At 39.2% G+C, this 14,720-nt stretch overlaps 1 protein-coding gene across 1 annotated transcript in view; it reads right to left on the bottom strand.

Moving 5' to 3' along the window:
- The window catches only part of LOC128653573 (uncharacterized), a 261,458-nt gene that overhangs the window by 48,429 nt on the left and 198,309 nt on the right, over positions 1-14,720 (bottom strand). The window contains exons 23-24 of the mRNA XM_053706954.1: positions 12,698-12,752; positions 8,203-8,262 (exon numbers count right to left, since the gene is read on the bottom strand). Of these exons, the coding sequence (XP_053562929.1) occupies positions 8,203-8,262; positions 12,698-12,752 (115 nt within the window). The remainder of the gene's footprint in view (positions 1-8,202; positions 8,263-12,697; positions 12,753-14,720) is intronic.

Genomic DNA, 14,720 nt, shown 5'->3' with positions numbered 1-14,720 from the left:
GCTTAAGAACTACTGGACTCCATAGTTACTGACCTATAACTTAATAATAATCAACCCTAGCCACTGTCTTATTACTGTCCTTGGCTTTGTCATGTCTTCTGTAGTCTGTTGTCACAGCGTGCTTGCGACCCTCTTTCACAAACTTGATGTGGTTAAACTTTCCAATATATATTTGTTAATTATTTTGTAATTTAACTTTAAAAGTTGTTGGTTTCTGAATTCCACTGAGTTTCCATTAAATAAACTTTAAGCACTAAATACATTGTATTTTGCGCCACTAGTTTCTGTCATCCTTCCTGTCTCTCTCCGGAGCTTTTCTCCGGCTACTGAAATTTTTCCTTGCTTGTGAGGCATCCACAGTCTCTTGTGGTCTGGTGTGTGGGACTTGGTCTGTTTTTCCCTGCTCACTGAGGTGGTTTTTTTTCCTTCCCATCCTCGTTTATAAGGTGACGCGTGTCCACGCTGTCTCACTGTTTTTGCGTTTGCTGGTCCTTGAGATTCGTTTGTTTCTCTTCTGGTCCTTTCCTGACTTTTCATATAGTCTGTTCGGGTGTAGCCTACTGAGTGGTTCCGGGTTGTCTCCTTGTCACCCTGGATGTTGTTCCTTTTCTTTTGTCTTGTATCTTCCCTCTGGGAATTTTTAGTAGGGGTCCCTTGCTTGGTTGAGGGGCTGCAGCGGGGTTGTTGCTCCTGACAGATGCTGTCCTTGAGGTAGGTGCTCTCGGTTGGGCCCACTCGTGGTTCTATCTAGGTTCTTTGGACTGTTGGTAGATTTGTGTTTCTGGGACCGCTTTTTTCAAAATGTTTGTTGATCCCTGTTTTGGACGAACTGGGACTTTGCTTTCTTGGGAATCTGTTTTTAGGTGGGTGCCTTTATTGGTCCGCCTCTTACTCTCCCGTTTTGGCATTCTGTGTCCTCTTTGGCTTGGGTATAAATTTCCCATAAGTAATAATTGCGACTGTGGACTCTTTCCCATTAGGAAGGAAAACATAAATTATGCTTACCTGATCATTTCCTTTTCTTCCGTGGGAAAGCGTCAACAGCCCCCCGCCCGTTTTTTTTTTTAGGCGTTGTTGTTTTTTATCTTCTGGCACCCTTTCACCTTGATGCTTCTTCCACTGTTCCTTGTTCCTCCTCGGATGAATGACTGGGGGATAAGGGAAGTGGAAGGAATATTTATGCCATTGGCTGTTGGGTCTTTGCCTCCTCCTGGTAGTCAGGTTCTTATTTCCCATAAGTAATGAATGCGGCTGTGGACTCTTTCCCACGGAAGAAAAATAAATTATAAGGTAAGCATAATTTATGTTTTTTCTTTGCATAAATGTTTTGTAGATGATCCATTTATATAGCCCATGTGGCAGTGTTTTTATAAAAATATATATTTTCAGGCTCCTAACCAAGCCCCAAAGTGCCAGATGTATACACGCGTTTATAGACTCCTGCAGGCTCCTGTTTATGTTATCTGTCTTTTCATATGCAGGGAAGGGGGTGGTGGGGAGTGTCTTCTCTTTTTTTTACCCAGTCCCTTTCAGTGGGTGTCCCAGACTACCTCATCAACAGTGCTAAACTGGGAGCTTCTAATTAAGTTTTTAAAATGTTTTATACTGTTTCTCTTGTTAAGTGTAGTCAGTCCACGGGGCATCCATTACTTATGGAATATATCTCTTCCTAACAGGAAGCTGCAAGAGGATCACCCAAGCAGAGCTGCTATATAGCTCCTCCCCTCACATGTCATATTCAGTCATTCTCTTGCAGCCTAACTAAAGATAGGTCGCTGTGAGATGTCTGTGGTGTTTTTTAACTTAGTTTATTTCTTCAATCAAAAGTTTGTTATTTTAAATGGCACCGGAGTGTGCTGTTTGTTCTCAGGCAGCATTAGAAGAAGAATCTGCCTGCGTTTTCTATGATCTTAGCAGACGTAACTAAGATCCACTGGCTGTTCTCATCTGAGGAGTGAGGTAACTTCAGAAAAGGGGAATAGCATGCAGGGCCCCCCTGCAAATGATGTATGTGCAGTAAATTATTTTTCTGAGGAATGGAATTGACTGAGAAAATACTGCTGATACCAATGTAACGTAAGTTCAGCCTTAAATGCAGTGATAGCGACTGGTATTAGGCTGATGAGTGTGTGTACACTGAATGTATTTTTCTAAGGAATGGAATTGACTCTGAAAATACTGTTAATACTGAAGTAATGTATGAGCCTTAACTGCAGTAAAAGCGACTGGTAGCAGGCTTATTAATAACACTTCATAACTTTTAAAATGTATGTTTAAAACGTTTACTGGCATGTTAATCGTTTTTTGTGAGGTACTTGGTGATAAAACTTATTGGGGCATGATTTTTACCACATGGCCATCTTTGTTTTCTGCATAGAAACAGTTATCTGAGCTTCCCCACTGTTGTAATATGAGTGGGAGGGGCCTATTTTAGCGCTTTTTTGCGCAGTAAAAATTCAGTCACAATCTGTCTACTTCATCCTCCATGATCCAGATCCTCTCTAGAGAGCTCAGGGGTCTTCAAAATTCATTTTGAGGGAGGTAATCAGTCACAGCAGACCTGTGACAGTGTGTTTTGACTGTGATAAAAACGTTAATTATTAAATTGTTATCCGTTTTTGGGTATTAAGGGGTTAATCATCCATTTGCTGGTGGGTGCAATCCTTTGCTAACTTAATACATTTACTGTGAAAAATTGGTTGCTATAACTATTTTGGTTCATTGTTATTTCAACTGTGACAGTTTTTTGTGCTTCTTAAAGGCACAGTAGCGTTTTTTATATTGCTTGTAAATTTATTTAGAAAAGTATTTCCAAGCTTGCTAGTCTCATTGCTAGTCTGTTTAAACATGTCTGACACAGATGAATCTCTTTGTTCACTATGTTTAAAGGCCAATGTGGAACCCAATAGAAATTTGTGTACTAATTGCATTGATGTTACTTTAAATAAAAGTCAATCTTTACATGTAAAGAAATTATCACCAGAAACGAGGGGGAAGTTATGCCGACTAACTCTCCTCACGTGTCAGTACCTTCGCCTCCCGCTCAGGAGGTGCGTGATTTTGTGGCGCCAAGTACATCAGGGAGGCCCTTACAAATCACTTTGCAAGACATGGCTACTGTTATGACAGAAGTATTATCTAAATTGCCAGAATTAAGAGGCAAGCGCGATAGCTCTGGGTTAAGGACAGAGCGCGCGGATGAGGTGAGAGCCATGTCAGATACTGAGTCACAGTTTGCAGAACGTGAAGACGGAGAGCTTCATTCTGTGGGTGACGGATCTGATCCAGGGAGACTGGATTCAGAGATTTCTAATTTTAAATTTAAGCTTGAGAACCTCCGCATATTGCTAGGGGAGGTATTAGCGGCTCTGAATGATTGTAACACGGTTGCAATTCCAGAAAAATTATGTAGGTTGGATAGATACTATGCGGTACCGGTGTGTACTGACGTGTTTCCTATACCTAAAAGGCTTACAGAGATTATTAGCAAGGAGTGGGATAGACCCGGTGTGCCTTTTTCCCCTCCTCCCATATTTAGGAAAATGTTTCCTATAGACCCTACCACACGAGACTTATGGCAGACGGTCCCTAAGGTGGAGGGAGTGGTTTCTACTTTAGCTAAGCGTACCACTATTCCGGTGGAGGATAGTTGTGCCTTTTCAGATCCAATGGATAAAAAATTAGAAGGTTACCTTAAGAAAATGTTTGTTCAACAAGGTTTTATCTTACAGCCCCTTGCATGCATTGCACCTGTCACTGCTGCGGCGGCATTCTGGTTTGAGTCTCTGGAAGAGGCCATTCGCACAGCTCCATTGGATGAAATTATGAACAAGCTTAAAGCACTTAAGCTAGCTAACGCATTTGTTTCTGATGCCGTCGTACATTTAACCAAACTTACGGCTAAGAACTCCGGATTCGCCATCCAAGCACGCAGAGCGCTATGGCTTAAATCCTAGTCAGCTGACGTGACTTCTAAATCTAAATTGCTTAATATTCCTTTCAAAGGGCAGACCTTATTCGGGCCCGGCTTGAAAGAAATTATCGCTGACATTACGGGAGGTAAGGGCCATGCTCTACCACAGGACAGGGCCAAATCAAAGGCCAAACAGTCTAATTTTTGCGCCTTTCGTAACCTCAAGGCAGGAGCAGCATCAACTTCCTCCGCTCCAAAACAGGAAGGAGCTGTTGCTCGTTACAGACAAGGCTGGAAAACTAACCAGTCCTGGAACAAGGGCAAGCAGGCCAGAAAACCTGCTGCTGCCCCTAAGACAGCATGAAGAGAGGGCCCCCTATCCAGAAACGGATCTAGTGGGGGGCAGACTTTCTCTCTTCGCCCAGGCTTGGGCAAGAGATGTCCAGGATCCCTGGGCGTTGGAGATCATATCTCAGGGATATCTCCTGGACTTCAAAACTTCTCCTCCACGAGGGAGATTTCATCTTTCAAGGTTATCAGCAAACCAAATAAAAAAAGAGGCGTTTCTACGCTGTGTACAAGACCTCTTACTAATGGGGGTGATCCACCCAGTTGCGCGGACGGAACACGGGCAAGGATTCTATTCAAATCTATTTGTGGTTCCCAAGAAAGAGGGAACCTTCAGACCAATCTTGGACTTAAAAATCCTAAACAAATTCCTAAGAGTTCCATCATTCAAAATGGAAACTATTCGAACCATCCTTCCCATGATCCAAGAGGGTCAGTACATGACCACAGTGGACTTAAAGGATGCCTACCTTCACATACCGATTCACAAGGATCATTATCGGTACCTAAGATTTGCTTTCCTAGACAGGCATTACCAGTTTGTAGCTCTTCCCTTCGGATTAGCTACGGCTCCAAGAATCTTTACAAAAGTTCTGGGCTCACTTCTGGCGGTACTAAGACCGTGAGGCATTGCGGTGACTCCGTACCTAGACGATATTCTGATACAAGCGTCAAGTTTTCAAACTGCCAAGTCTCATACAGAGATAGTTCTGGCATTTCTGAGGTCGCATGGGTGGAAGGTGAACGTGGAAAAGAGTTCTCTATCACCACTTACAAGGGTTCCCTTTCTAGGGACTCTTATAGATTCTGTAGAGATGAAAACTTACCTGACAGAGGCCAGGTTATCAAAACTTCTAAATGCTTGCCGTGTCCTTCATTCCATTCCACACCCGTCAGTAGCTCAGTGCATGGAAGTAATCGGCTTAATGGTAGCGGCAATGGACATAGTACCATTTGCGCGCCTGCATCTCAGACCGCTGCAATTATGCATGCTAAGTCAGTGGAACGGAGATTACTCAGATTTGTCCCCCCTGCTAAATCTGGATCAAGAGATCAGAGATTCTCTTCTATGGTGGCTTTCTCGGCCACATCTGTCCAAGGGGATGACCTTTCGCAGGCCAGATTGGACGATTGTAACAACAGACGCCAGCCTTCTAGGCTGGGGCGCTGTTTGGAACTCCCTAAAGGCTCAGGGACTATGGACTCAGGAGGAGAAACTCCTCCCAATAAATATTCTGGAATTAAGAGCAATATTCAATGCTCTCCTAGCTTGGCCTCAGTTAGCAACTCTGAGGTTCATCAGATTTCAGTCGGACAACATCACGACTGTGGCTTACATCAACCATCAAGGGGGAACCAGAAGTTCCCTAGCGATGTTGGAAGTCTCAAAGATAATTCGCTGGGCAGAGTCTCACTCTTGCCACCTGTCAGCGATTTACATCCCAGGCGTGGAGAACTGGGAGGCGGATTTTCTAAGTCGCCAGACTTTTCATCCGGGGGAGTGGGAACTTCATCTGGAGGTCTTTGCACAACTGATTCATTGTTGGGGCAAACCAGATCTGGATCTCATGGCGTCTCGCCAGAACAGCCCCTTGGGTCTTCAACATGGCTTATGTGTTTCCACCATTCCCGATGCTTCCTCGTTTGATTGCCAAGATCAAACAGGAGAGAGCTTCGGTGATTCTGATAGCACCTGCGTGGCCACGCAGGACCTGGTATGCAGACCTAGTGGACATGTCGTCCTGTCCACCGTGGTCTCTGCCTCTGAGACGGGACCTTCTAATTCAGGGTCCTTTCAACCATCCAAATCTAATTTCTCTGAGGCTGACTGCATGGAGATTGAACGCTTGATTCTATCAAAGCGTGGCTTCTCGGAGTCGGTTATTGATACCTTAATGCAGGCTAGGAAGCCTGTTACCAGAAAAAATTACCATAAGATATGGCGTAAATATTTATATTGGTGCGAATCCAAGAGTTACTCATGGAGTAAGGTTAGGATTCCTAGGATATTGTCCTTTCTACAAGAGGGTTTAGAAAATGGCTTATCTGCTAGTTCGTTAAAGGGACAGATTTCTGCTCTGTCTATTCTTCTACACAAACGTCTGGCTGAAGTTCCAGACGTTCAGGCTTTTTATCAGGCTTTAGCTAGGATTAAGCCTGTGTTTAAGACTGTTGCTCCACCGTGGAGCTTAAACTTAGTTCTTAACGTTCTTCAAGGCGTTCCATTTGAACCCCTTCATTCCATTGATATCAAGCTGTTATCCTGGAAGGTTCTGTTTTTGATGGCTATTTCCTCGGCTCGAAGAGTCTCTGAGTTATCTGCCTTACATTGTGATTCTCCTTATCTGATTTTTCATTCAGACAAGGTAGTTCTGCGTACTAAACCTGGGTTCTTACCTAAGGTAGTTACTAACAGGAATATCAATCAAGAGATTGTTGTTCCATCACTGTGTCCTAACCCTTCTTCAAAGAAGGAACGACTTTTACATAATCTGGACGTAGTCCGTGCACTGAAGTTCTATTTTCAGGCAACTAAAGATTTTCGTCAAACTTCTTCCCTGTTTGTCGTTTACTCTGGACAGAGAAGAGGTCTCTTTTTGGCTTCGTAGCATAATACGTTTAGCCTATGAGACTGCTGGACAGCAGCCTCCTGAAAGGATTACAGCTCATTCTACTAGAGCTGTGGCTTCCACCTGGGCCTTTAAAAATGAGGCCTCTGTTGAACAGATTTGCAAGGCTGCAACTTGGTCTTCACTTCACACTTTTTCAAAATTTTACAAATTTGACACTTTTGCTTCTTCGGAGGCTAATTTTGGGAGAAAGGTACTACAGGCAGTGGTTCCTTCTGTTTAATGTTCCTGCCTTGTCCCTCCCTTCATCCGTGTACTTTAGCTTTGGTATTGGTATTCCATAAGTAATGGATGACCCGTGGACTGACTACACTTAACAAGAGAAAACATAATTTATGCTTACCTGATAAATTTATTTATCTTGTAGTGTAGTCAGTCCACGGCCCGCCCTGTCTTTAAGGCAGATCTAAATTTTAATTAAACTCCAGTCACCACTGCACCCTATGGTTTCTCCTTTCTCGTCTGGTTTTGGTCGAATGACTGAATATGACATGTGAGGGGAGGAGCTATATAGCAGCTCTGCTTGGGTGATCCTCTTGCAGCTTCCTGTTAGGAAGAGATATATTACATAAGTAATGGATGACCCGTGGACTGACTACACTACAAGAGAAATACATTTATCAGGTAAGCATAAATTATGTTTTTTTTAGATCAGTATCTGTGCATAAATTTATAGCAGTGTCTATTACATGCAGTTATATGAACATTGATGTATACTGTCCCTTTAAAGGGACAGTATACACCAATTTTCATATAACTTCATGTAATAGACACTGCTATAAAGAATAATATGCACAGATACTGATATAAAAAATCAGTATAAAACTGTTTAAAAACTTAAGTTTAGCTCTTTTGAAAAGGTAGCTGGAACACCCACTGCAAGTGGGAAAAAGCAGACACTCCCCCCCCCCCCTTCCTTTGCATATGAAAAGACCCTGCCTTTACACAAACAGGAGCAAGCTGGAGTAGGTATACATAAGTATTCTCCTAAAACTTTGGAGCTTGGTTAGGAGTCTTAAAATCAGAGCAATGTTATTTAAAAATAAGCAAAAATATACATTTAAAAAAAACAAAAAACCTGTATGGGCTATATAAATGGATCATCTACAAAACATTTAAAAAAAAAAATCTAGTGTATAATGTCCCTTTAAGTATTCATTAAGAGGAATAATCTGATGTTTATTTTATTGTATGACAATGGAGAAAAATAACTCTTGAAGTGTATCATATACTTTAATAAAGAAATATGGGACTGAATATAATTTAGGAAGATTCTAGCTTTTATTTTCTCTGTCTCTTACATATACTCACTGGCATTTGTTGTGGCCACATCCACACAAAGCTCTTCTGAAGCACATGATTTCACCACATCTGCAAGAGGATAGAAAGTATGAAATCTAAATCTGTTAGTTAACAACAATAAAACTTCTAAACTAGGCCAGGATTGGTGATGATGCAGTTTACACCATTTAATTAGCAAGGAACCATGATAATGAGCAATGTAGACATTACATAAAACAACTAGATTATGTTGCATAAAGAACTGGATGATTCTTCTACCACCCTCTCTGCTTGAGCCAGAGGTGCAAGGTTCATGATCAATGAACTGTAATATATATAGTACAATAGGAGATCCTTGCCAGAGCCAGAATGATGAGTGACCATAGCTAGAGAGATAATGGTTAAAAACATAATAGATATTGCTGGGTCAGATAAGGGGGGGTACAGACTCTACATTGGACCTAGTACACTGTGATTTGTAGAAACATATATAGCTCAAAAATCAAACAGACCCAAAGGCTTACCAATATGTATTTAATAAAAGGTTTACTCTTATCAATGCATACTAATGCCTTCAATATTAAAGTGAATGTCAACTTTCATGAATCAGTGCCCGGTTTTTAAAAAAAAAAAGGATTAAAAACAGGGGCACTTTCATTTATGAAAGTTTACATTGCACCAGATTTTTCAAATACTTACCTTCTTCTCCTGAAACACTGGATCGCCGATCGCCCCGCCTGCGTCTTCCTGCTGCACTAACACAGCAATGACGAAACTGGCTTCCTTCAATCACGGCATGGCCTCACCAGATGAACGCTCCTGGGGTGGAAGCGGTGGAGAGAGACGATTTCGCCATTGCTGACGAAGTACAGAGGAGCTGCAGGCGTGGGATAGGCAATCCGGTGTTTCAGGAGAAGAAAGTAAGTATTTGTAAAATCCAGTGCAATGTAAACTTTCATGAATGAAAGTGCCCCTGTTTTTAATAGTTTTTTCATTCACTTTAATGTGGAAATCTGCCTCAAGTATCCAGAGTAGGAGGCAAACCCTTTGCACTAAATGATAATGAGTAATATCTGAAATGACACCTTCTATGTAACTACACTTTAAATGTTATGAGATGGGGAAATGTATTCTCTGGCATTGTTGGTGGTAAAGAGAATAATGTGGGTTGTTAAAAGCCTGACAATGGATATAGAGACCGTTTCTTGTGCCGAAAAAAAAGGACATAAATCCTCACACTCTTCCGAAAATTGATAAGGAATATAAAGCCAGCCCATGAACATTAGCACACATCAAATCAAGTGTCTACAATGAACAGACAATTGGTGGAAAGTGCAGTAATGCCGGAGCCCAGGGATTTGTATGTGGCCCTGAGAGGGGCATGGTTTACATAGTTTACCAATAACATGCATTGCCATTATATTAAGCAGAGCTTCAGATTGTAGGTCTTCTTCAATTGTTAGAACATTGAAACTGAGGATATGAAGAAGGGGGTGGTTATCTGCAGAATGTATGATGTTTCTTATGTGATTTTTTTACTTTTCTCTGATGTAGTGGAAACTTTATTAACTTATCTGTATTGAATTGGTACTGTCCTTACATGCTATCATGATGCTAGAGGAAATAGGAATTCTGATATAATTATGGCATAATAAACTACAGTATAGTCCCTTCAGCTAAGTGTAGATCCTTAAAGGGATATTAAACCCAATTGTTTTCTTTCATGATTCAGATCGAGCAGGCAGTTTTAAGCAACTTTCTAATGTACTCCTATTATCATTTTTCTTCATTCTCTTGGTATCTTTATTTGAAAAGCAAGAATATTAGCTAACGAGCCGGCCCATTTTTGGTTCAGCATCCTGGGTAGCGCTTACATTTAGAAGAAAATGACGAAAAATTGATAATAGGAGTAAATTAGAAAGTTGTTTAAAATTGCATGCTCTATCTGAATCTTGAATGAAAAAAATGGGTTTAATATCCCTTTAAAGGGACATAATACTCATATGCTAAATCACTTGAAACTGATGCAGTATAACTGTAAAAAGCTGACAGGAAAATATCACCTGAGCATCTCTATGTAAAAAAGGAAGATGTTTTACCTCACAATTTCCTCAGCTCACCAGAGTAAGTTCTGTGTAAAAAGTTATACTTCAGCTGCTGTCCAGCTGCAGGTAAAAAAAAAATAAAGAAAAATAAAGAAATGAACAGCAGCTAATCAGCATCAACACTGCTGAGGTCATGAACTCTATTACTGTGATCTCATGAGATTTGACTTAACTCTCATGAGATTTCATAGTAAACTTCCTTACACTGAATAGGGAAATTACAGGAGTGTGCAGGAGGCTCACTCCCTTGCCTGTCCTGGGACAGGCATACTGAATAGCTGCTGAAAGTCCTTTGCAATTGGGGTTTGAATACTTAGAACATTTTTAGGTAAAATATGTTTCTTTTTTACATAAAGATGTTCAGGTGATATTTTCTAGTCAGCTTTTTACAGCTATGCTGCAGCATTTTCAAGTGTTTCAACATTTGGGTATCATGGCACTTTAAGGTTAATAGGTAATGCACCTTTAAGATTTAGATTACATCCTTATATTAAGCTTAAAGGGACATGAAAATAAAAATTTAAGTTTTTTCAGGCATGCAATTTTAAAACTCTTAAATAAACTTTCTTGGAGAGCAGAACATTTTAAAAATGCTTCTGTTGCTGAAGCCCCTCTGACAGCTTAAGACATAATCCATTTTCCTATCAAACAATAGAAATAGATGTAACAGGTTTATTAGGAACACATGAAATAACATTTTTAAAAGGGGACAGATCTCTAAGAGGAAACGTTCTAAGTTTGTATTCTTCAAAACAGTTAAATACACATCAATTAGGTTGGTCAAGAAAATAATGATAGAAGATAGTCTTGGACCTACATTTAGTTATTCTGGAAAAGTAACAACGAAAGGAGAGTAGATTTTAGAGTTAAAGTCTATGGGGCTGATTTAACATTGTGTGGGCAGACATGATCCGCTGTAGCGGATTATGTCTGCCACACATCGATAAATACCGACAGAATACGCTGTCGTCATTGATCATTGCACAAGTATTTCTCGTGAAATGCTTGTGCAATATCGCACTCTGCAAATTTGCGGCCAATCGGCCAGTACCAGGGGGTGTCAATCATCCTAATTGTATCTGATCGGGATGATTGCTGCCCACCACCTCAGAGGTGTCGGACAAGTTAAGGAGCAGCGGTCTTAAGACCGCTGCTTCTTAACTCTTGTTTCCGGCGAGTCTGAAGGCTTGCGCGAAAACTGCAGCATACGGGGCATGATAAATCGCACCCAATATCTCTGACATCTGACACCCTGAGAAAGGAAAGCAGGCATAGAAGGGTAGCAAATTTAGCTGGAAGTTGTTTAAAGAAGTTTAAGAGTCATTGTTTTGTTAAATATACCAGTGGTTCCATTTAGTCCCAGCTGAAATAGCATTTTGTAGTTCCAGGAGCCCAGGATTCTTCTACGAGGAGCTTAGCGCTTTTGGGAAAGGCCTGGGAGGGAATAGGATTTCTTAAAATTGACCAAATTATCAGAGAAAGAGTTTGATTCTCTATGAGAGGATGCAGATTGTCCAAGTGATCGAGGAGGAGATTGTGAAGATGAGGAAAAAGAATAGAAGGACAAAAGGAGAGCACTAGAAGAGAGAGAGGTACCAAAACTGATTTGGCCAAAGGGAATTTATGAGGAGAAGGTAATTAAGGTTTCTTGCGGATAAAGGCAATAGTTTGAGGAATTATTGCAATGGGGAGGCATATGCTCCTGGAATTGACTATTTCTGAAGGAATGCATCTGTAGCCGCTGCTCCTGAATCTGGGAACCAGCTGTAAAAGGGTTTTAGCTGATAATTGGAGAAAGATGCAAATAGATACAGAGAAATTGGCCCGCTGAGAATAGAGATTTTTTTTTATATATATAAAATAAAGCTGCTAAGTTTCTTATAAATGGTAAGAACTTCAGTCTGAAGCAGAAATGTCCTATCCTGGTAAGTAATCTGAATACACACACATTTTTTTTGTAATTGTCATAGTAAATAACAGCATAACTACAGCTGTATTTAGTTGTCCTATTTTACTTTACTGATTACTTTACCCATAACATTATATATATATATATAAGACAAAACAATAAATTAGTTTCTCCAAAAATCATCCTATATACCATTTTACAAAATACAATCATTTGTACTTTCACCTAGTTATCCCAATTAATTTTGATTCCAAATTGTTTTATTCGTCCTAACATTAATTAACAAAATGTGTCAAACAGCTTCCACCAGGTTATAATTATTACTATCTCAATCACTTCACCCATACGTATACTAACATGAAACATTGTATTTGAATGGTAGAATCTCATAACACATTGATGCTCAGATCATAATGAACCTGATGAACTCTTATGACAGAGAGAAGAGTTAGGATGAGGATAAAAAGTGTCATGGATCAGTTCCACATTTTTATTAAATAAAAGGCTTTACCTGTTAAATTACTCCTTTGGGTGTGGTTGGAAATAACTTCCTGATTAGTAGTGCACTGTAAGAAAACAGAAGACATATCATGGTAGTGAACTAGTTTATAAGACCAACATCAAAGTTCATTTTTTTTGGCATATCTCAATGTTTGCCTATGTTTTTATATTCGTTAAGGTGGTGGTAAATCTATGGTAAGAGTGACCAATGTGGCACTGATACATTTACAAATACTCCGCCTCTAGACTATCTCCATGTTTGCTTAGTTTAAAGGCACAGTCTAGTCAAAATTAAACTTTCATAATTCAGATAGGGCATGCAATTTTAAACAATGATCCAATTTACTTTTATCATCAAATTTTCCTGGTTTTTATGGTATTCTTTGTTGAAAGCTAAACCTAGGTAGACTCATATGCTAATTTCTAAGCACTTGAAGGCTGACCTCTTATGTCAGGGCATTTTGACAGTTTTTCGCAGTTAGAGAGCTTAGTTCACTGAGTTAAAAAGTGTATTTACTATATATCAGCACAATTAACCTTAATTTATATATATAATATGGATTTAAAAGACAAAAGCAAATTAAGGGCCAAATAAGCTTATTGCTTGCGTCGGGTGGCGTTTATATTAAAAGTTGAAAGTAAAAATGTATTACACGCGTGCTAACCCGATACGCGCAAAAAGCTGAAGTTAGAATATCAGGCAAGCATTATCGTATTCCCCCATAAAAGTCAATGGAGCAAAAAAAGTGGAAAAAAAACCAACACCCTACTTGCGTGCAAACCCGATTGCATATTCTCAAGTGTGCTAACCCGACATGAATATATCACATTCCAATGTTCTTCACATAGCAGAATGTTATATTTATTAATAAATACATATATATATATATATATATATCAAGCAGAAAAAATTATACTCTCTGGACTTGAATAAAATGTTACCTTTATTAATACCAATTAAAAAGCGGCCTATACATGATTCACCTCAGTGTTTTTAGATTCACTGAGGTGAATCATGTATAGACATTTTACAAAGGGATTATAAGAATCCCGAAAAGTATTTTGATTCGGAACGAAACGCACATGTCTAATATACACATGATTATATATACATGATTATATATAGGTATAGATATATACGGATATATAGGAATATCTATTTATAAATACTATAAATGCTATGTGCGGAATATTGGAATGTGAAAGATTTACAGTAAATACTTTATTAAATATGAATATTGCATAAATATGCTTTTACATGTTTTCATCTACTTGATAGCAAACAGCTCCAATGCACTTATGTTTATGTCTATATATGCATACATATGAATTTATGTGTTTATATGTGTATATATGTCTGTAAATACATATAAACATAGGTACACACACATAAATATATATATATATACACACATACATACATATACATCTTTAAAGATGTATATGTATGTATCTCTAAGTTAAAGACCTTTGCCTCTCATTTTTTCTAACACCAGAGACCTCATATCTTTGAGCCCTTATAACTTATTATGCAATATTTTTTTTAATAATTTTTATTACATGGTGTTATCATAAGTGTAACTGTACCTTTCAATGTATTTATGATGTGTTTTGTGACCCATTTTTGTTTTGCGAAACAGTTAACAAGAGTTCTGAGGTCACACTATCCCGACGCTCGTTAACTTCAATTGCACTTATGCGATTGCGTTTACTTTTAACTTGTAATTCGAGTGCTACATCTGACGCACAAACAGCCGCAATATACCCTATATCGCTTGCACATATCTGTTAGTGCATCACTCATCATCTGGCCCTAAATGTTTTAATGTCTCTTTACATTTTATACAAAGGTACAATTGGCCCAAGAGAGGATTTCTTTTTTAGAACATTATTGCCAATTGGTTGTACAATCTCAAAAAGTTTCACACAAAAATAAAATATTTTTAGTTTTAAGTTTTCCTTAAATTTACAAAGGAAAAGTTATATGGATTAGCCATTACTAAAACCATATGCTGATAACAAGCTGCTGTAAA

This window comes from Bombina bombina, chromosome 3 (genome assembly GCF_027579735.1).
Source record: "Bombina bombina isolate aBomBom1 chromosome 3, aBomBom1.pri, whole genome shotgun sequence".
Taxonomy (NCBI): domain Eukaryota; kingdom Metazoa; phylum Chordata; class Amphibia; order Anura; family Bombinatoridae; genus Bombina; species Bombina bombina.
Note: the sequence above shows the minus strand (reverse complement) of the source record. Positions and strands in the feature narration are given on the sequence as shown.